General features: G+C 42.6%; 2 protein-coding genes across 2 annotated transcripts in view; one reads left to right on the top strand and one right to left on the bottom strand.

Moving 5' to 3' along the window:
- Positions 1 to 14,853, bottom strand: part of LOC109904598 (ribosomal protein S6 kinase alpha-5-like) — a 47,798-nt gene extending 32,945 nt beyond the window's left edge. The window contains exon 1 of the mRNA XM_031787599.1: positions 14,610 to 14,853. Within this exon, the coding sequence (XP_031643459.1) occupies positions 14,610 to 14,679 (70 nt within the window). The 5' untranslated portion in view covers positions 14,680 to 14,853. The remainder of the gene's footprint in view (positions 1 to 14,609) is intronic.
- An 821-nt stretch (positions 14,854 to 15,674) lies between these two features.
- Positions 15,675 to 17,889, top strand: LOC109904599 (zinc transporter 1). The gene is made up of 2 exons (XM_031787556.1): positions 15,675 to 16,338; positions 16,866 to 17,889. The coding sequence occupies exons 1-2, from the start codon at positions 15,760 to 15,762 to the stop codon at positions 17,817 to 17,819; spliced, it is 1,533 nt and encodes a 510-aa protein (XP_031643416.1). The 5' UTR covers positions 15,675 to 15,759; the 3' UTR covers positions 17,820 to 17,889.
- Positions 17,890 to 21,807: the final 3,918 nt, after the last annotated feature.

The following is a 21,807-nucleotide window of genomic DNA, read 5'->3' as shown; positions in this document are numbered from 1 at the left end:
GCAGTAGAAGACAAGGTAAGTTGCCAGGTAGCATTAAACTTATCTTATAAAAAACAATCAATCAATCATAATCACAAGTTATAACTACACATGGTTGATGATATTACTAGTTTATCTAGCGTGTCCTGGGTTGCATATATTCGATGCAACGCTGGGGGATGATTTAACAAAAGCACATTTGCAAAAAAAAAGCGCAATCGTTGGACGACTGTACCTAACCATAAACACCAACGCCTTTCTTAAAATCAATACAAGGGAGTCTCATGTAACATGAAGTCTCATGTTAAAAGGAACCACCAACTTTCATATGTTCTCATGTTCTGAGCATGGCACATATTGCACTTTTACTTCTCCAATGCTTTTTTTTTGTTGCATTATTTAAACCAAATTGAACATGTTTCATTATTTATTGGAAGCTAAATAGATTTTTATTGATGTATTATTATATTAAGTTAAAATAAGTGTTCATTCAGTATTGTTGTAATTGTCATTATTACAAATAAATAAAATAAATAAAAATGGCAGATTAAATCGGTATTGGCTGTTTTGGTCCTCCAATAATCGGCATCGGCGTTGAAAAATCATAATCGGTCGACCTCTAGTACACATGCATATACACTCACTCTCATAGTGCCATACATGCACTCAAACATATTAATTTGGCCTTGCTGTTATGATTTTTGTTGTCCTTGATGTCTTTGTTGTTTTTTGCATTGTTGTTTTCTGTTTTCATTTGTCTTCTCTTTTTTCTCTCTCTTTGTGTTCATTATGTTGGTGCATGGGGGTGGGGGGGGGCTCTTGGGAGTGGAATATATATTTTTAAATTATTACTATTATTCATTTTTTGCTGAGGGGTGGCTCGGATGTTTGAGGGTCAGCTCATGGGGAACTGTGGGGGGGGATCTTAGAGGGCTGGCGGTTGGGAGCTTGGGCCGGTGGCTGATGGATCCATGGTTCAGGTCCCCGTTTTTTGCCCTTGTAGGGGGATCTGTCAACGTGCCCTTGAGTGGGGCGTTGATCCTGGTAGCTTCTGTGTGTCGCTCTGGATGGGAGTCCGTTAGATGACTAACGTGATGTAGTTGTTGAGCGGCTTCACTGCAAGTATATTGTATGATTTAAACATTCAATAAAAACATTTAATAAAAAATATATATAAAAAGGAAGAGAAGCTTAGGCTTAGCCCTAGAGAGACCAAGGGAAACAGAGATATGCCGGCACCATGTTCCCATTTCTTTATCAAAGAGGCTACTACTGCCCTACAGATATGGGCATACAGAAGGAGACTAATTCAAACATTTTCAATAAGAATATTTTTTTTATAAAGATAAGCATTATATTGTTAGATTAAAGGAGTAACTCCGGTAGGCCTAAACCAGGGCCATTCAACTGCCGGCACGCGAGCCGGATCCGGCCCGTTTATTAAGGTAGACTGGCCATTTGATTAATTCTGAACATTAACAAAAGACCTGCAAACATATCCCGGACAGAATCCACTATTGTGGTTGTCTTTAGTGTGGTTTCCAACGTTTTTTTAGCACCTACGTTGATTATTTATTGATTATTCATACGAATTTAGCTCGTGTTTGAACGGTTTAAGCTACAAAATATAATGACCCCATTCCTGAAAGCTACAACTCTCTCCATTTTCCTCTCTGATGCTCACAAGGACATTTTTTAGAAAGGATTGTGACAAAATAAATGCACCTAATGACTGAGGGAAATTAAATGCATACTTCCTTCAGACTGGAATTTGGCATTACCTGACTTGACATATCTTTGTATTATTTATTGAGATGCTCAGATTTCAGATGATTTTAAAATTACTTTTAAGAAGCTTTTAATATTTGTTTAAATAAAAAAGTGAGCGTTGAGGTTTTCACTTTTCAATGATCATCACATTTTTGGGGTTGCACCTCGACTCACTTTGGTTGAGCGCCCTCTCCTAATTACTTTTAGCAACATTTACATTTTAAGAAAAGTGGTATATTGGTGTGTGTGCATTGCTTTTTTATTTATACAGTTCTTCCGAAGAATAATCGCATGTGGAAAATGTCATGCCCCCTTGTATTTAACCTTTAATTATTTTTTATTTTTTTACATCTGGCCCCAAGTAAGAATATTTGTATGTACTATATATCCCCATTAGCTGCTGCCAAGGCACACAGACACATAAGCATGCATAGACAAACATGCTTTACTCAGAGCCAGTGGCAGGTCATTGATAAAGATTGAAAAAAGTAAGGGGCCTAGACTGCTGTCCTGGGAAATGCCTGACTACCTGGATTATGTTGGAGAGGCTTCCATTAAAGAACACCCTCTGTGTTCTGTTACAGGTAACTCTCGATTCACAATATTGCAGGGGCTATAGTTGAATAACCCAGGACTACAGTTGAATAGCCCTGGCGTAAACCATTCTTTTACACCTGTTGGAGTCAGTTGGCGCACCATTGCACACTGCTTTCATAGAGCTGCAGTATCTACTTGTAAGCCTACTAATAGCCATACAATATCAAACATTCACAACATTTTAACTTTATTAGGGAAATATCAAAAAGTAAGTCAAGTCATTATTTATAGGGAAATGTGAACAGGTTATTATATTGCAGCATTAAATTACGTTTTGCATCTTTGGTTTTTCCTTTTCATGGTTTGAGTGCAAGTAGCCCTATAGTAGCCAGATAGACCTAGCGGTAATTATATTATATTGCGACAAACATTACATTTGGAACTTCATTTGGCCAAAGAAAATGTCTCAAAATAATGAAACAAAACAATTGTTTCACGGTCCCCGCAGCCGGACAACTTTCTCATGGCTTCTGGAGGGAAATGCTGTAGGAATGCTCAATCGGTGTCGCTCATTCAGCCAACAGAAACTTTCAACCGGTTTTCCCCATTAAGCTGCGAGTCGGAGTCTGAGGCCGAGCCTTCTCTTGTCTCTACTCCTCCCGTTAAGAGGTCTGAGACGCCGAAGCTTCCCACCATTAGCTCTGACAAATTGAAAACCCTAGTCGTTGGCGACTCCACTACCCGCAGTATTAGACTTAAAACTAATCATCCAGCGATCATACACTGTTTACCAGGGGGCAGGGCTACTGACGTTAAGGCTAATCTGAAGATGGTGCTGGCTAAAGCTAAAACTGGCGAGTGTAGAGAGTATAGAGATATTGTTATCCACGTCGGCACCAACAATGTTAGGATGAAACAGTCAGAGGTCACCAAGCGCAACATAGCTTTTGCGTGTAAATCAGCTAGAAAGACATGTCGGCATCGAGTAATTGTCTCTTGCCCCCTCCCAGTTAGGGGGAGTGATGAGCTCTACAGCAGTCTCACAACTCAATCGCTGGTTGAAAACTGTTTTCTGCCCCTCCCAAAAGATAGAATTTGTAGATAATTGGCTCTCTTTCTGGGACTCACCCACAAACAGGAGGACCAAGCCTGGCCTGCTGAGGAGTGACGGACTCCATCCGAGCTAGAGGGGTGCTCTCATCTTATCTACCAACATAGACAGGGCTCTAACTCCTCTAGCTCCACAATGATGCAGGCCAGGCAACAGGCTTTTAGCCAGCCTGCCAGCTTAGTGGAGTCTGCCACTAGCACACTCAGTGTAGTCAGCTCAGCTATCCCCATTGAGACAGTGCCTCGACCTAGGTTGGGCAAAACTAAACATGGCGGTGTTCACCTTAGCAATCTCACTAGGATAAAGACCTCCTCCATTCCTGCCATTATTGAAAGAGATCGTGATACCTCACATCTCAAAATAGGGCTACTTAATGTTAGATCCCTTACTTCAAAGGCAGTTATAGTCAATGAACTAACCACTGATCATAATCTTGATGTGATTGGCCTGACTGAAACATGGCTTAAGCCTGATTAATTTACTGTGTTAAATGAGGCCTCACCTCCTGGTTACACTAGTGACCATATCCCCCGGGCATCCCGCAAAGGCGGCGGTGTTGCTAACATTTACGATAGCAAATTTCAATTTACAAAAAAATATATATGCTTTCGTCTTTTGAGCTTCTAGTCATGAAATCTATGCAGCCTACTCAATCACTTTTATAGCTACTGTTTACAGGCCTCCTGGGCCATATACAGCGTTCCTCATTGAGTTCCCTGAATTCCTATCGGACCTTGTAGTCATAGCAGATAATATTCTAATTTTTGGTGACTTTAATATTCACATGGAAAAGTCCACAGACCCACTCCAAAAGGCTTTCGGAGCCATCATCGACTCAGTGGGTTTTGTCCAACATGTCTCTGGACCTACTCACTGTCACAGTCATACTCTGGGCCTAGTTTCGTCCCATGGAATAAAATGTTGTGGATCTTAATGTTTTTCCTCATAATCCTGGACTATCGGACCACCATTTTATTATGTTTGAAATTTTAACAAATAATCTGCTCAGACCCCAACAAAGGAGCATCAAAAGTTGTGCTTTAAATTCACAGACAACACAAAGATTCCTTGATGCCTACCAAAGGACGTCAGAGGACAAAAATCAGTTAACCACCTAACTGAGGAACTCAATTTAACCTTGCGCAATACCCTAGATGCAGTTGCACCCCTAAAAACTAAAAACATTTCTCATAAGAAACTAGCTCACTGGTATACAGAAAATACCCGAGCTCTGAAGCAAGCTTCCAGAAAATTGGAACGGAAAAGGCGCCACACCAAAATGGAAGTCTTCCGACTAGCTTGGAAACTCAGTACCGTGCAGTATCGAAGAGCCCTCACTGCTGCTCGATCATCCTATTTTTCCAACTTAATTGAGGAAAATAGGAAAAATCCTAAATTTATTTTTTATTCTGTCGCAAAGCTAACTAAAAAGCAGCATTCCCCAAGAGAGGATGGCTTTCACTTCAGCAGTAATAAATTCATGAACTTCTTTGAAGAAAAGATCATGATTATTAGAAAGCAAATTACAGACTCCTCTTTAAATCTGAGTATTCCTTCAAAGCTCAGTTGTCCTGAGTCTGCACAACTCTACCAGGACCTAGGATCAAGAGAGACACTTAAATGTTTTAGTACTATATCTCTTGACACAATGATGAAAATAATCATGGCCTCTAAACCTTCAAGCTGCATACTGGACCCTATTCCAACTAAACTACTGAAAGAGCTGCTTCCTGTGCTTGGCCCTCCTATGTTGAACATAATAAACGGCTCTCTATCCACCGGATGTGTACCAAACTCACTAAAAGTGGCAGTAATAAAGCTTCTCTTGAAAAAGCCAAACCTTGACCCAGAAAATATAAAAAACTATTGGCCTTATTTCAAATCTTCCATTCCTCTCAAAATCTTTAGAAAAGGCTGTTGAGCATCAACTCACTGCCTTCCTGAAGACAAACAATGTATACGAAATGCTTCAGTCTGGTTGTAGACCCCATCATAGCACTGAGACTGCACTTGTGAAGGTGGTAAATGACCTTTTAATGGCATCAGACCGAGGCTCTGCATCTGTCCTCGTGCTCCTAGACCTTAGTGCTACTTTTGATACCATCGATCAACACATTCTTTTGGAGAGATTGGAAACCCAAATTGATCTACACGGACAAGTTCTGGCCTGGTTTAAATCTTATCTGTCGGAAAGATATCAGTTTGTCTCTGTGAATGGTTTGTCCTCTGACAAATCAACTGTAAATTTCGGTGTTCCTCAAGGTTCCGTTTTAGGACCACTATTGTTTTCACTATATATTTTACCTCTTGGGGATGTCATTCAAAAACATAATGTTAACTTTCACTGCTATGCGGATGACACACAGCTGTACATTTCAATTAAACATGGTGAAGCCCCAAAATTGCCCTCGCTAGAAGTCTGTGTTTCAGACATAAGGAAGTGGATGGCTGCAAACTTTCTACTTTTAAACTCGGACCAAACAGAGATGCTTGTTCTAGGTCCCAAGAAACAAATAGATCTTCTGTTGAATCTGACAATGAATCTTAATGGTTGTACAGTCGTCTCAAATAAAACTGAAGGACCGCGGCTTTACTCTGGACCCTGATCTCTCTATTGAGGAACATATCAACTGTTTCAAGGACAGCTTTTTTCCATCTACGTAACATTGCAAAAATCAGAAACTTTCTGTCCAAAAATGATGCAGAAAATTAATCCATGCTTTTGTCACTTCTAGGTTAGACTACTGCAATGCTCTACTTTCCGGCTACCCGGATAAAGCACGAAATAAACTTCAGTTAGTGTTAAATACGGCTGCTAGAATCCTGACTAGAACCAAAAAATGTGAATATATTACTCCAGTGCTAGCCTCCCTACACTGGCTTCCTGTTAAGGCAAGGGCTGATTTCAAGGTTTTTCTGCTAACCTACAAAGTATTACATGGGCATGCTCCTACCTATCTCTCTGATTTGGTCCTGCCGTACATACCTACACGTACGCTACAGTCACAAGACGCAGACCTCCTAATTGTCCCTAGAACTTCTAAGCAAACAACTGGAGGCAGGGCTTTCTCCTATAGAGCTCCATTTTTATGGAATGGTCTGCCTACCCATGTGAGAGAAGCAGACTCAACCTTTAAGTCTTTACTGAGGACTCATCTCTTCAGTGGGTCATATGATTGAGTGTAGTCTGGCCCAGGAGTGTGAAGGTGAACGGGAAGGCTCTGGAGCAACGAATCGCCCTTGCTGTCTCTGCCTGGCCGGTTCCCCTCTTTCCACTGGGACTCTCTGCCTCCAACCCTATTACAGGGGCTGAGTCACTGGCTTACTGGTGCTCTTTCATGACGTCCCTAGGAGGGATACGTCACTTCAGTGGGTTGAGTCACTGACGTGATCTTCCTGTCTGGGTTGGCGGCCCCCCTTGGTTTGTGCCGTGGCGGAGATCTTTGTGGGTTATACTCGGCCTTGTCTCAGGATGGTAAGTTGGTGGTTGAAGATATCCCTCGTGGTGTACGGGCTGTGCTTTGGCAAAATGGGCGGGGTTATATTCTTCCTGTTTGGCCCTGTCCGGGGGTATCATCGGATGGGGCCACAGTGTCCCTTGACCCCTCCTGTCTCAGCCTCCAGTATTTATGCTGCAGTAGTTTGTATCGGGGGGGCTGGGGTCAGTTTGTTTTATCTGGAGTACTTCTCCCGTCTTATCCAGTGTCCTGTGTGAATTTAAGTATGCTCTCTCTAATTCTCTCTTTCTTTCTCTCTCTCGGATGACCTGAGCCCTAGGACCATGTCTCAGGACTACCTGGCATGATGACTCCTTGCTGTCCCCAGTCCAACTGGCCGTGCTGCTGCTCCAGTTTCAACTGTTCTGCCTGCGGCTATGGAATCCTGACCTGTTCACCGGACGTGCTACCTGTCCCAAACATGCTGTTTTCAACTCTCTAGAGACAGCAGGAGTGGTAGAGATACTCTTAATGATCAGCTATGAAAAGCCAACTGACATTTACTCCTGAAGTGCTGACTTGCTGCACCCTCGACAACTACTGTGATTATTATTATTTGACCATGCTGGTCATTAATGAAAATTTGAACATCTTGGCCATGTTCTGTTATAATCTCCACCCAGCACAGCCAGAAGAGGACTGGCCACCCCTCATAGCCTGGTTCCTCTTTAGGTTTCTTCCTAGGTTTTGGCCTTTCTAGGGAGTTTTTCCTAGCCACCGTGCTTCTACACCTGCATTGCTTGCTGTTTAGGGTTTTAGGCTGGGTTTCTGTACAGCACCGAGATATCAGTTGATGTACGAAGGGCTATATAAATAAATTTGATTTGATAAACTAATGATAAATACGAAGTTATAACTTAATTTAGCCAATGAAATTGTCTCAACAAAATTAAACAAAACACTTTTTGAATATTTAAAGAACTGGTGTACACTGTGTCGGCAGGATAGAACAGCAGTTTCTGATAAGACAAGGGGCGGCGGACTATTTATTTTTGTAAATAACAGCTGGTGCACGATATCTAAGGAAGTCTGTAAGTTTTGCTCTCCAGAGGTAGAGTATCTCATGATAAGCTGTAGACCACACTATCTACCTAGAGAGTTTATCTGTATATTTCATAGCTGTCTACATACCACTACAGACTTATGCTGTCACGAAGACCGCACTCAATGAGCTGTATTCCACCATAAGCAAACAGGAAAACGCTCACCCAGAGGAGGAGCTTCTAGTGGCCAGGGACTTTTAATGCAGGGAAACTTAAATCCATTTTACCAAATTTCTATCAGCATGTTAAATGGCCCCCAGAGGGGGAAAAAACTGAACCACTTTTACCCCACACACAGAGACGCATACAAAGCTCTCCCTCGACCTCCATTCGGCAAATCTGACCATAATTCTATCCTCCCGATTCCTGCTTACAAGCAAAAATTTAAGCAGGAAGCACCAGTGACTCGATCAATAAAAAGTGGTCAGATGAAGCAGATGTTAAGCTAGAGGAATGTTTTGTTAGCACAGACTGGAATATGTTCCGGGATTCCTCCGGTGGCATTGAGGAGTACACAACATCAGTCATTGGCTTCATTAATAAGTGCATCGATGACATCATCCCCACAGTGACTGTACGTATATACCCCAACCAGAAGCCATGGATTACAGGCAACATCCGCACTGAGCTAAAGGCTAGAGCTGCCACTTTCAAGGAGCGGGACTTTAACCCGGAAGCTTATAATAAATCCCGCTATGCCCTCCGACGAACCATCAAACAGGCAAAGCGTCATTACAGGACAAAGATCGAACTGCACCTGCTCTGATGCTCGTCGGATGTGGCAGGGCTTGCAAACCATTACAGACTACAAAGGGAAGCACAGCCGAGAGCTGCCCAGTGACACGAGCCTACCAGATGAGCTAAACTACCACTGTGCTCGCTTCGAGGAAAATAACACTGAAAAATGCATGAGAGCACCAGCTGTTCTGGAAGACTGTGTGATCACGCTCTCCGCAGCCGATGTAAGTGAGACCTTTAAACAGGTCAACATTCACAAGGCCGGAGGACCAGACGGATTACTAGGACGTGTACTGTGAGCATGCGCTGACAAACTGGCAAGTGTCTTCACTGACATTTTCAACCTCTCCATTTTCAACCTCTCCCTGTCCGAGTCTGGAACACCAACATGTTTTAAGCAGCCACCATAGTCCCAGTGCCCAAGAACACTAAGGTAACCTGACAAAATGACTACCGACCCATAGCACTCACATCTGTAGCCATGAAGTGCTTTGAAAGGCTGGTCATGGCTCACAACACCATTATCCCAGAAACCCTAGACCCACTTCAATTTGCATACCGCCCTAACAGATCCACAGATTATGCAATCTCTATTGCACTACACACTTCCCTTTCCCACCTGGACAAAAGGAACACCTATGTGAGAATGCTATTCATTGACTACAGCTCAGCATTCAACACCATAGTGTCCTCAAAGCTCATCAATAAGCTAAGGACCCTGGGACTAAACACCTCCCTCTGCAACTGGATCCTGGACTTCCTGACAGGACGCCCCCAGGTGGTAAGGGTAGGGAACAACACATCCGCCACAATGATCCTTAACACAGGGGCCCCTCAGGGGTGCATGCTCAGTCCCCTCCTGTACTCCCTGTTCACTCATGACTGCACGACCAGGCACAACTCCAACACCATCATTAAGTTTGCCGATGACACAACAGTGGTAGGCCTGATAACCGACAACGACGAGACAGCCTGTAGGGAGGAGATCAGAGACCTGGCCGTCTGGTGCCAGGACAACAACCTCTCCCTCAACATGATCAAGACAAAGGAGATGATTGTGGACTACAGGAAAATGAGGATCGAGCACGCCCCCATTCTGATCGACGGGGCTGTAGAGGAGCAGGTTGAAAGCTTCAAATTCCTTGGTGTCCACATGACCAACAAACTAACATGGTCCAAGCACACCAAGACAGTCATGAAGAGGGCACGACAAAACATATTCCCCCTCAGGAGACTGAAAAGATTTGGCATGGGTCCTCAGATTCTCAAAAGGTTCTACAGCTGCACCATCGAGAGCATCCTGACTAGTTGCATCACTGCCTGGTATGGCAACTGCTCTGCCTCCGACCGCAAGGCACTACAGAGGGTAGTGAGTATGGCCGGCCCAGTACATCACTGTAGCAAAGCTTCCTGCCATCCATGACCTCTATACCAGGTGGTGTCATAGGAAGGCCCGTAAAAATTGTCAAAGACTCCAGCCACCCTAGTCATAGACTGTTCTCTCTGCTACCGCACGGCAGGCAGTACCCGGAGCTCCAAGTCTAGGTCCAAGAGGCTTTTAAACAGCTTATACCCCAAAGCCATAAGACTCCTGAACATCTAGTCAAATGGCTACCCAGACTATTTGCATTGCCCCCCCCACCCCATATTTTACACTGCTGCTACTCTGTTGTTGTTGTTGTTGTTGTTGTGTTATCTATGCATAGTCACTTGCATAGTCACAATAACTCTACCTACATGTACATATTACCTCAATTACCTTGACTAACCGGTGCCCCCGCACATTGACTCTGTACCGGTACCCCCCTGTATATAGTCTTGCTATTGTTATTTTTATTTATTTTTAACTGCATTGTTGGTTAGGGGCTCGTAAGTAAGCATTTCACTAATAATTTGATTTGATTCTTAAATAGGCCTACAATAACAATAATGATATACAATAATAATAATGAGAAAACAAATGATAATAAATATGAAAACATAAACAAAAAAATTGCTTCAAACCTGAATATCGAGTTGCGAACAGTCTACTTGACAGCACCAATGTTCTTCTCATCTCATCAATATTAAAACGTGTCCCCACGGAGGTCATTTCCCTTGCTGGCTTCTGTTTACCCTACTCTAACTTTTGTTTTACTTCAATAAAAAAGGCTTCCATCATCGCAAACATTTTATTAAAAAACATTTATTTCACCTTTATTTAACCAGGTAGGCTAGTTGAGAACAAGTTCTCATTTACAACTGTGACCTGGCCAAGATAAAGCATAGCAGTGTGAACAGACAACACAGAGTTGCACATGGAGTAAACAATTAACAAGTCAATAACACAGTAGGAAAAAAAGAGAGTCTATATACATTGTGTGCAAAAGGCATGAGGAGGTATGCGAATAATTACAATTTTGCAGATTAACACGAGTGATAAATAATCAGATGGTCATGTACAGGTAGAGATATTGGTGTGCAAAAGAGCAGAAAAGTAAATAAATAAAAACAGTATGGGGATGAGGTAGGTAAATTGGGTGGGCTATTTACCGATAGACTATGTACAGCTGCAGCGATCGGTTAGCTGCTCAGATAGCAGATGTTTGAAGTTGGTGAGGGAGATAAAAGTCTCCAACTTCAGCGATTTTTGCAATTCGTTCCAGTCACAGGCAGCAGAGAACTGGAACGAAAGGCGGCCAAATGAGGTGTTGGCTTTAGGGATGATCAGTGAGATACACCTGCTGGAGCGCGTGCTATGGGTGGGTGTTGCCACCGTGACCAGTGAACTGAGATAAGGCGGAGCTTTACCTAGCATGGACTTGTAGATGACCTGGAGCCAGTGGGTCTGGCGACGAATATGTAGCGAGGGCCAGCCGACTAGAGCATACAGGTCGCAGTGGTGGGCGGTATAAGGTGCTTTAGTAACAAAACAGATGGCACTATGATAAACTGCATCCAGTTTGCTGAGTAGAGTGTTGGAAGCTATTTTTTAGATGACGTCGCCGAAGTCGAGGATCGGTAGGATAGTCAGTTTTACTAGGGTAAGTTTGACGGCGTGAGTGAAGGAGGCTTTGTTGCGGAATAGAAAGCCGACTCTAGATTTGATTTTCGATTGGAGATGTTTGATATGAGTCTGGAAGGAGAGTTTACAGTCTAGCCAGACACCTAGGTACTTATAGATGTCCATGAACCATCCAGGGTGATGATGCTAGTCGGGCGTGCGGGTGCAGGCAGTGAACGGTTGAAAAGCATGCATTTGGTTTTACTAGCGTTTAAGAGCAGTTGGAGGCCACGGAAGGAGTGTTGTATGGCATTGAAGCTCACAGGTGTGCCTTGTTAAAAGTTCACTTGTGGAAGTTCTTTCCTTCTTAATGTGTTTGAGCCAATCAGTTGTGTTGTGGGGTGGTATACAGAAGATAGCCCTATTTGGTAAAAGACCAAGTCCATATTATGGCAAGAACAGCTCAAATAATCAAAGAGAAACGACAGTCCATTATTACTTTAAGACATGAAGGTCAGTCAATGAGGAACATTTCAGAACTTTGAAAGTTTCTTCAAGTGCTGTCGCAAAAACCATAAAGCGCTATGATGAAACTAGCTCTCATGAGGAACGCCACAGGAATGGAAGACCCAGAGTTACCTCTAATGAACTTATCCTCTGCAGCAGAGTTACCAGCCTCAGAAATGTCAAAGTTCAAGTAGCAGACACATCTCAACATCAACTGCAGAAAATAGTAAAAATAAAGAAAAACCCTTGAATGAGTAGGTGTATATTTTTCATTTTTTGTGTCGATTTTTGCCCTTTTTTTTTTTTGTAAAACATTTAAATCAATTTAAATCCCACTTTCTAACACAAACTGTGAAGAAATCCAAGGGGTCTCAGTACTTTTGCAAGGCACTGTATATTTTGTGGGGACTTGAGTCCTCGGCCCATCCTTAAAATCAACACAAGACTCATACAAACACATGACCCACAGGTTGATGATGATCATTAAAGGCAAGGCCAGAGTTATAAACTGGGAAGCCACCTGGTGTATGAGAACAGAACATGTGTGATGCAACTTCACCCATTAAAACAACATTCAAGGACAGGGCACATTGTAACAAAATAGGCTAAATAGCCCGTGCTACAGCAGTCCTTCCTACCTAAAGCAGAAAACAGACACAGCTGTGAGCAAGAAAAAAAAAAATACTCTTTTCAGCCAGCCAATTTATTTCTCTCTCTTCAACACCCCTGTTTTGAAAACACTTGATTTATTTATTATTCCTCCTGGGTTCCTGCATGACAACTTCTTTCTGTGTTTTTACAGCTGGCTAAAGCATCGGTACCAACTAAACTGACCTCCTATCTAGAACAGGGGCATATTATATTCAGACACAGCCTGGAATAGATCACTACACTTTGCATGCAGATATCAACAATGATGGCTGATAGTGCTTTGTGCCCATACACATTAAGGGGAGGGGAGGGGAGCGAGAGAGAGAGAGATATCAACAATGTTGGCTACTAATGCTTTGTGCACAAACACATTAAGGGGGGGGGGGGAGAGATCAACAATGATTGCTACTAATGCTTTGTGCACAAACACATTAAGGGCAGAGAGAGAGCGGGAGCAAGCAAGAGAGATAGAAAGACAGGAAAGATAAGAGAGAGAGGAGAGATAAGAGAGGAGAGATAAGAGATAGAGACAGGGAGAGGTGAGAGAGGGAAGCTTGTTTGTAGCCTTAGCCTAATAAACCCATGCACATCACTCTCACACAGTGTGGACTGCTGCTCAGCTAAGAAACGGCTCAGCGATAATGCTGAGGCTGCATAGTGCTGAGATTGAGCTAGCATCGTAGATAAATATTTGGCAGCAATGGGGCCACCTTCCTATCTAGAGGAAACAGAATGATGTGCCTGGAGAACCTCACATCCTCTATTTATCTTGTTTAATTGGAGTGCATGTGTGTTACTTGGATGGATGCATTGGTGGTGCAGTGTCCTTCACTAGACAGGCTTTCCTCAGAGGGCTGTTTTTTACTTTACAGTCGCTGCGATCTCAACGCTTAGTGAAGTGAGCTAGAGGCAAGCTTTGGAAAATGCTGTAATTAAGTATTCATATGTATGTTGGATCATGGATATGACTATCAATTAATAGTAATTACACTGTCAATCATTGGTCGGCATAATCAGAGTAACATCACATGAAGCTAATAAAGATGACATTCTTAGTAGCAACAGAAAACAGTTCAATTTTACTTGCAATAAATTATTACATCGTGACATCCTCCAAAATGCTTGATGGGGTGGGATAATGGAAACTTGAAAGACAGACAGGGCAGTGTATGCAACAACTGAAGATGCAACTCAGATGACAGGTCTCACTCAAGGTTCTCTCGCCTGACATCTATGGAATAATGACAGCCGAACAAAACAACCACCATGGCGGAACACAAAACGCGAATAGGCATATTACCTACTACTGTTATGTAACTACCGCAACGAATGGAAAACAGGCTTACACATACAGCTAGCTAGCAAACATGAGCTATTGGCCAACACTCCCCTGTCAAGCACTCGTCGTTCTTCTTCTTCTAACGTTAGCTAATGTTTGATGTTTTGTACTTGTCATTTTGTGGACTGAATGATAACTAATGTCACAGTTTTAAAACATGAGCCTGCATGGTGACGGTCACGTTAACTTAGTTTGTTTAGCAAATTGCATGGCTTGATACTTTACCTGCCTTTTTTGGATTTGACAGACTGCACTTGCAAATCCCAGCGGCAGAGTAACGTTAGCTAGTGTAGCTAGCTAAATTAGCTAACCATTGCCATTTCATTAACTAGCTAACCGGTTATTTAGCTAGCTAACGTTAATCACCGTCAGCAAATTTAGTAGCTAGATAAATTAATCTAACATTATTATCTAACGTTAGCTAGTTAGAAATATAGCTAGCTGGACAACTTACCATTTTTCAGCTCATGTTTCACAATAAACGGTTCACCTTCTCTAGAAGATCCTTCCATCGAAGATGGCATTGTATTCCAAATGTGCCCAACGATACACTTGCTGGCTAGCACATCAGTAACATTACTTAGATAGTTTGAAATTACAGAAACACATGTAGCTAGCTATATTTAGTTTCAATGTGGTGTTGACCAGCTAGCTTTGATTGAAAAAAATTGGGTTAGCTTGTCAAGCAAAACAAAAATGTGTCAAAACAAGACAGCTTAGAGGGGGAGGGGTAACCACTACTACACCTTCAAGACCAAGCCCCCCTTCAGCTGTGATTGGGGTTGCTATGTGGAGTATTAACATCTGATTGGGCCCATTTTGCCATACGTGACCGATAGGCCATACTTCCTGCCCCCTTATTGGTCAAATACTTGACAGCGAATATCAGTGTCCTCCTCCTCACGAGACGAGAGCAACGCCGGCTGGAAATATAGACGAACAGAGAACAGCATCTCAAAAATCTCTCGTAGTTGTCTTTTGCCACCACCTTGTGGTGGTGAAATGAAAATAAATGTTGATAATCAACATATAGCCTAACTAAACCCATATGATAGATTGTGTAATTTGTGATTTATACGAACTAACAAATTGAAACTTCATCAAATACTGCAACAAAAAGTGTAATGGATGATTATTGTGGTGCATCAGCTCTCAGCAAACAGCACTAATCCACTTCAGTTGTGTAACATTTTGTATTTTATTTAACCTTTATTTTATCAGGGAGTCTTGACACCAAGGTCTCTTTTACAGATAAACCCCGAATTACATAAATTACAGAAAATACACACATCAAAATATAAATGCAAGCAAAAAGAAAAACATGGTCAGAAAAAAACACACATTCATCAGTAATAAGGTCCTCAATCAGGTTTCTGAATTACCTAGAGGCACCAAAACATCACATTTAAGAACATATAGTTACTAACATGGTTGCATGCCATTTGGTCAATGAAGCACGAGGGAAGCAAGCCGTTGCTTCTACAAGTTGCCCCTGGCGACCGGTTTGGTTGCTGTCCAAGGTGCTAGTTTGCCACTACAACTCGCAAGATAGTTTGAAGATACTCGACCAATTTTTGTTCGACTCTTGTATTGCTGCGGTGAAAATGGCTTGGGAACGAAATCGTCTCCGACTGCTCTGTATGCTGTCCATTACTTTTGCGTTTTTCATTGTTGAGGTTGTCGTCAGCCGTATGACTGCTTCCCTGTCAATGCTGTCGTACTCTTTCCATATGCTGCCGGGTGTCATTGCCCTGGTTGTGGCCCTGATTGCTGTGCACTTCTCCGAGAAAACTCAAGCAACGAGTCAAAATACTTTCGGATGGATCAGAGCAGAAGTGATGGGTGCTCTGGTCAACGCCGTATTCCTAACTGCCATGTGCTTTACCATCAGTATTGAGGCAGGCGAGCGGTTCACAGTGCCTCACGAGATTGAAAGTCCCCGAGTGGTTATTGGAGTTGGAGCTGCGGGACTTCTTGTAAACTTGCTCGGTCTTTTGTTGTTTCACGAACACGCAGGACACGGTCACTCGCATGGTGGCTCTCATGGAATTAACACACTTCACAAATCCGAGAGAGTAGGGAGAGAATCCTTTGAAGATGAAACCAGTAGGCCTATCCTGTTTGATTGCAGTCTGAAGACAGGGGATCTCAGAGCAGGTCCAGGAGGAGATCACGGTATGTCTGTTGTATTTACCTTTTCTTCTGTAGTTGTTTGATAATTGTTGCTGTATGAGTAATGTTCTTTGTGATCATCAATTAACACAATGTTTAGTGAAGGGAAATGAATACACCACTGTTTAAAGTGATACTTCGGGATTTTGGCAGTGAAGCCCTTTATCTACTTGCCCAGAGTCAGATGAACTCTTGGATGCCATTTTTATGTCTCTGCGTGCAGTTTGAAGGACGTTGCTAACTAGCGTTAGCGCAATGACTGGAAGTCTATGGTAACTGCTAGCATGTTAGTTAAAAATCCAACAGAGGTCAGAATCCTGCAAATTAATTTGTATTACATTTTAGTAGACACTCTTATCCAGAGCAACTTACATGAGCAATGAGGGTAGGCATATATAAATGAGAACGTATAGAAGGGTCTTTGTATAAAGGCCTGTATTATTCATCATTCAGGATTCTTATGCTTAGCCTGGGTACCAGTCTATTTGTGTTAACATTCTACTCCTTGTACTCCATGTCATATGTTATCACCAATCAGGTCTTTTATGTTCAATACACCACAGAAATCCCCAATAAGGACAACCTTGTGGTCCACATGAAGGACATCACCCTGGAGGATTGGAACGAGAGCCATCATGACTCTGCTTCACAGCTCAACATGCAGGGTGTCTTCCTCCACATGCTGGGTGATGCCCTCGGCTCTGCCATTGTTGTGGTCAACGCTCTCACCTTCACCTACGTGTGGCAGCCTTGCCATGCTGGAGAGACCTGTGTCAACCCATGCTACAACAGCCACGACTACACTGACCACCACCAACAACATGTCAATGTTACACTGATCACCATGCTTGGTAGTAGTACCCAGACTACAGTGCACCTCGCTGGCCCTTGCTGGGTGCTCTACCTCGACCCCACACTCTGCATCATTATGGCGGGCTTCTTACTCTATACCACCTTCCCTCTCCTGAAGGAGTCAGTCCTCATCCTCCTGCAGACTGTTCCTAAACAGATAGACATGCCCCAGCTGCTGGGGAGGCTCAGGGGCCTGGATGGTGTGTTGGCTGTCCACGACCTACACATCTGGCAGCTGGCAGGGAGCAGGATCATTGCCACGGCACACATCAAATGCCTAGACCCAGCTTCCTACATGGGTGTGGCCATGCGAATCAAAGGCCTCTTTCATGATGAGGGTATCCATGCCACAACAGTTCAACCAGAGTTTGTTACTGTTAACTTTGAATCTAATATTTATGTCTGTGAGCTGTCCTGTGGGAAGCAGTGTGCCCCGAAGCTGTGCTGTGGAAACTTTGACAGAACAGGACTGGGAGGACAAGTTAGAGAAGAGGTTGTTTCTTATCAGTATCACTCAATACAACACGCCAACCTCAATACAACAGTCACCCTCTGCAGTGACCATCAAGCTACTGTAACTGCCACGCAGAGCCCCAAGGCTGCCATTTATACAGAGGCAAAATCCTCAGTGTCACAATGAATGTGATTATACTTTGGGAACTTGAAACATGTTGATAGGTTCAATTTAACTTTATATAGTATACTTTGTGCCACAGCAGGAGGCATCGTAAGTGATACTCATCCAACTACATTCCTAGTGTCTGGATATTCTGCTTACTGTGTCTGATGTGAAGCAGTTGGTGCAGACTGAGTGAACAAGTAGTATTACATTCTCTGTGTCGTGTCTGGACTATCATTAAAAGTGAAGACTGTTATTTTATCAAATAAATTCTCTGTGTAATTTAATTACGCGATTAAACTAATCATTTAACTTTAATTAACTAGGAAGTTGGGGCACCATGGAAAAATTATGTTTACAAAGTGTCAATTTCCCAAATATAACTCTTCAGATATTTTCATATCTTATCGATTAGTCATTCTCATTAATGTATTATTATTACCTCATCAGTTCTCATTACTGAACGTCACAAACCCTTGAATATCTGCACAAACCCTAACATAAATCACAAATCAGCGATATGCAAATTGGCAAACTAACTAAATAATCACACAGAATTAGATAACAAACAAACAGTAGATATCTGGGTTACTACATGATACAAAGAAAAAGTCCCTAGCAGACGAAGCTGATATGACGGCTTGGTAGACAAAGGAAGGGTGGGACTGAGAAAGAGCGGGTCAAGACAAAATGGATTCACTACACACAGTTAATAATTGTATTAATTGAAATGCTAATCCTTTGCACATGGACCACCGCTCATTTGAGAATAATTGCAATGTATATATTTACGCCCGTATGTCGTATGTCGTTGTTGTCTTCTCTGTTGGAATGCGGTCTGTCTGCTGGAGAGTCAATCGACAGAAAGTCTCTGGTTGTGTTCATAATGGATACGCCAGGTGTACCCATGGTTGTCGCATAGAATAGATGTTTCGGCGGTTGTCGGTATTCTTGTCCTAGACTTACATAATTTCCAGCTGCAGACTAGTAATTATACGTCTAGGATTTACTCTTATTCTGTAGTGATCAATAATCTCAGAGTTGAACCATTTCCAGCCGTGTAGCCAAAACTACAGCAGTATGGTCTCCGTGGCCTATAGAGTTTTAGTTATTAACCATTTCAACATGTAGCGTCAGCTCCATATTTTCTGGTCTAATGTAAATTTTGTAGGAAGTGGGTTTAATACTCTGTGGAAGAAGGGGCAGTTCTATGACGCCTAATGTGATGTCTGGGCTCAATTTTATATGACAATCTATACTCTCATTTAGAAGGTTAACATCACATTACATCTTTTCACAAATGTTTAATCACATACGTTTCATAATATTTTGATGTAAACCTGACTGCTGGGAAATGTACACTTTGAGAGATACAGTAATGTGTGTTTCCTGTCCTTCATGAGATCACCAAATGAAACACTCTTCATGACTGTCCCTTAAGTGTCCACGGACCACTCCCACATTCTTAACAATAGAAATATTGTTTCATTATTCAAACTTTTGATGTCCAAGTGTCTCTCTGTGTTCCACAGTTTACATTCCAATCTCAAACACTACAGAGCATAGAGGCAGTGTATTATATGACCACCATAAAACAGCCGACTTCCGGCTCTCCCCCTCTACGAGAGAGAACACGCTGTAGAGAGGACCCACTGTAACCTGATCCTTCAGATCCTCACTGGAGAGCCGTGACATCCCCCTCTACGAGAGAGAACACGCTGTAGAGAGGACCCACTGTAACCTGATCCTTCAGATCATCACAGGAGAGTCATGACATTCCCCTCTAAGAGAGAGAACACGCTGTAGAGAGGACCCACTGTAACCTGATCCTTCAGATCGTCACAGGAGAGTCATGACATTCCCCTCTACGTGAGAGAACACGCTGTAGAGAGGACCCACTGTGACCTGATCCTTCAGATCGTCACAGGAGAGTCATGACATTCCCCTCTACGAGAGAGAACACGCTGTAGCGAGGACCCACTGTGACCTGATCCTTCAGATCGTCACAGGAGAGTCATGACATTCCCCTCTACGAGAGAGAACACGCTGTAGAGAGGACCCACTGTGACCTGATCCTTCAGATTGTCACAGGAGAGTTATGACAGTCCCCTCTACGAGAGAGAACACGCTGTAGAGAGGACCCACTGTAACCTGATCCTTCAGATCGTCACAGGAGAGTCATGACATTCCCCTCTACGTGAGAGAACACGCTGTAGAGAGGACCCACTGTGACCTGATCCTTCAGATCGTCACAGGAGAGTTATGACAGTCCCCTCTACGAGAGAGAACACGCTGTAGAGAGGACCCACTGTGACCTGATCCTTCAGATCGTCACAGGAGAGTTATGACAGTCCCCCTCTGATGGATTCAACTTGGAAGGATTATTCAGATCGTCACAGGAGAGTTGTGACATCTGCCATGGCTTCATGAGCTCTTTAGCTGATTTTGTCATTGAATTGTAAGTCACCGTTGTGTCTGTAGGCTTTGCAGGCAACTTGAGTAATCAACTCTTAGAATTGTGCCAGCAATTATGTCACTGAATTCACAACAATACACACAAACAGAGACCAGTCTCAGCTGTACGGATTCAGATACTACTGTACACTGTTCTCATGGTCTGACACACACACGCACGCATGCACACACATGCACACACATACTCACACACACGCATAACCCAAAAGGCAAGGACTAAATACCTCCTTATTTTCTTAAACTGTTATCACTTTGACACTTGCTAAGCAACAGTTTGAAAATATTCAACTCTGTTCTGTACAAATTGTACCTGTTTCTGTCTGTGAGTATATATTTATTTGATTTATTTCACCTTTATTTAACCAGGTGGGCTAGTTGACAACAAGTTCTCATTTGCAACTGCGACCTGGCCAAGATAAAGCAAAGCAGTTCGACACATACAACAGGTAGGATTGTGTGTCTATGCTCAAGGATCACAACTTGACATAATCACCATAGTGGCCCACTGAGTATAAAGACAACACTGAGTCCTAGTGTCTTTCACAGCATTCTATTAGAAAATACCCATTATTTTAAGCATAGGTCCAACATGCCCCTTGAGAGATAGAGAGAGAGAGAGAGAGAGAGAGAGAGAGAGAGAGAGAGAGAGAGAGAGAGAGAGAGAGAGAGAGAGAGAGAGAGGCAGAGAGAGACAGAGTGCCACACTGTGTTCAAAAACTGCAGTGTGACTTGTAAGGACACCCTCTTATCATTCTCACCAAAATTATTGAAATGATGTGAAATGATGAATGTTACATTTTTCATAACCGTTCATGATTTGTTGCACATATCAACTACAAGTGTCAAAATGATACACATTTTTCTGACAATATAAATAATTTTACGTCTCGCCTGTCTGCTAGGGCCTCAGCAGACTTTATTTTTGTCCAATGATGTACATTTTAACCCTTGATTGCTGATACTATGTATTGCTATGTAAGGCTCAAATCAGTTTTGCTTTACATTTTTTGGGGGGGGAAATACTGACTGTCCAAACAGCAAGGTAAAATTGACCAAATCAGATTTGTGTGTGTTCAGACAGCAGTCATTTGTTGAAATGGCTATGCTAATTGTCATAGTAACAACAGGTGTGTGCGCAGTGGTGGTCGGCATAGTTGTTGTGCTTGTACTTTCCATCACTAAGGAGTTATGTAGCAGCTATATGACAACAATGCATACCATGGTCATTTCCCAGTTGCTGTGAATGTTCAAAATCGTAGTGTAAGAATACATTTAAAGCCTCAAAGGATAAGATGATCCAACTTTCAAAACAAGTCATTTTAGGCTAGCCACAGCATTCAACTAGCTACAGTAGGTAGCTATTTAGCTTTCTAGCACATTTATTAATTTGTTTGTAAACAATTAACAAGCTACTTAGCTACCACTTCATGTTCTTGTCAAACTGTCAACAGAGTAGCTAGTAAGCAACAATATATGCCAAATAACAGTCCAAAAAACACTTGAGGGCAGATTTGACCATTCAGACACAAGTCGC

The sequence above is a fragment of the Oncorhynchus kisutch genome, linkage group LG14, assembly GCF_002021735.2.
Source record: "Oncorhynchus kisutch isolate 150728-3 linkage group LG14, Okis_V2, whole genome shotgun sequence".
Lineage (NCBI taxonomy): Eukaryota > Metazoa > Chordata > Actinopteri > Salmoniformes > Salmonidae > Oncorhynchus > Oncorhynchus kisutch.
This window is presented reverse-complemented; position numbering and strand designations above follow the sequence as displayed.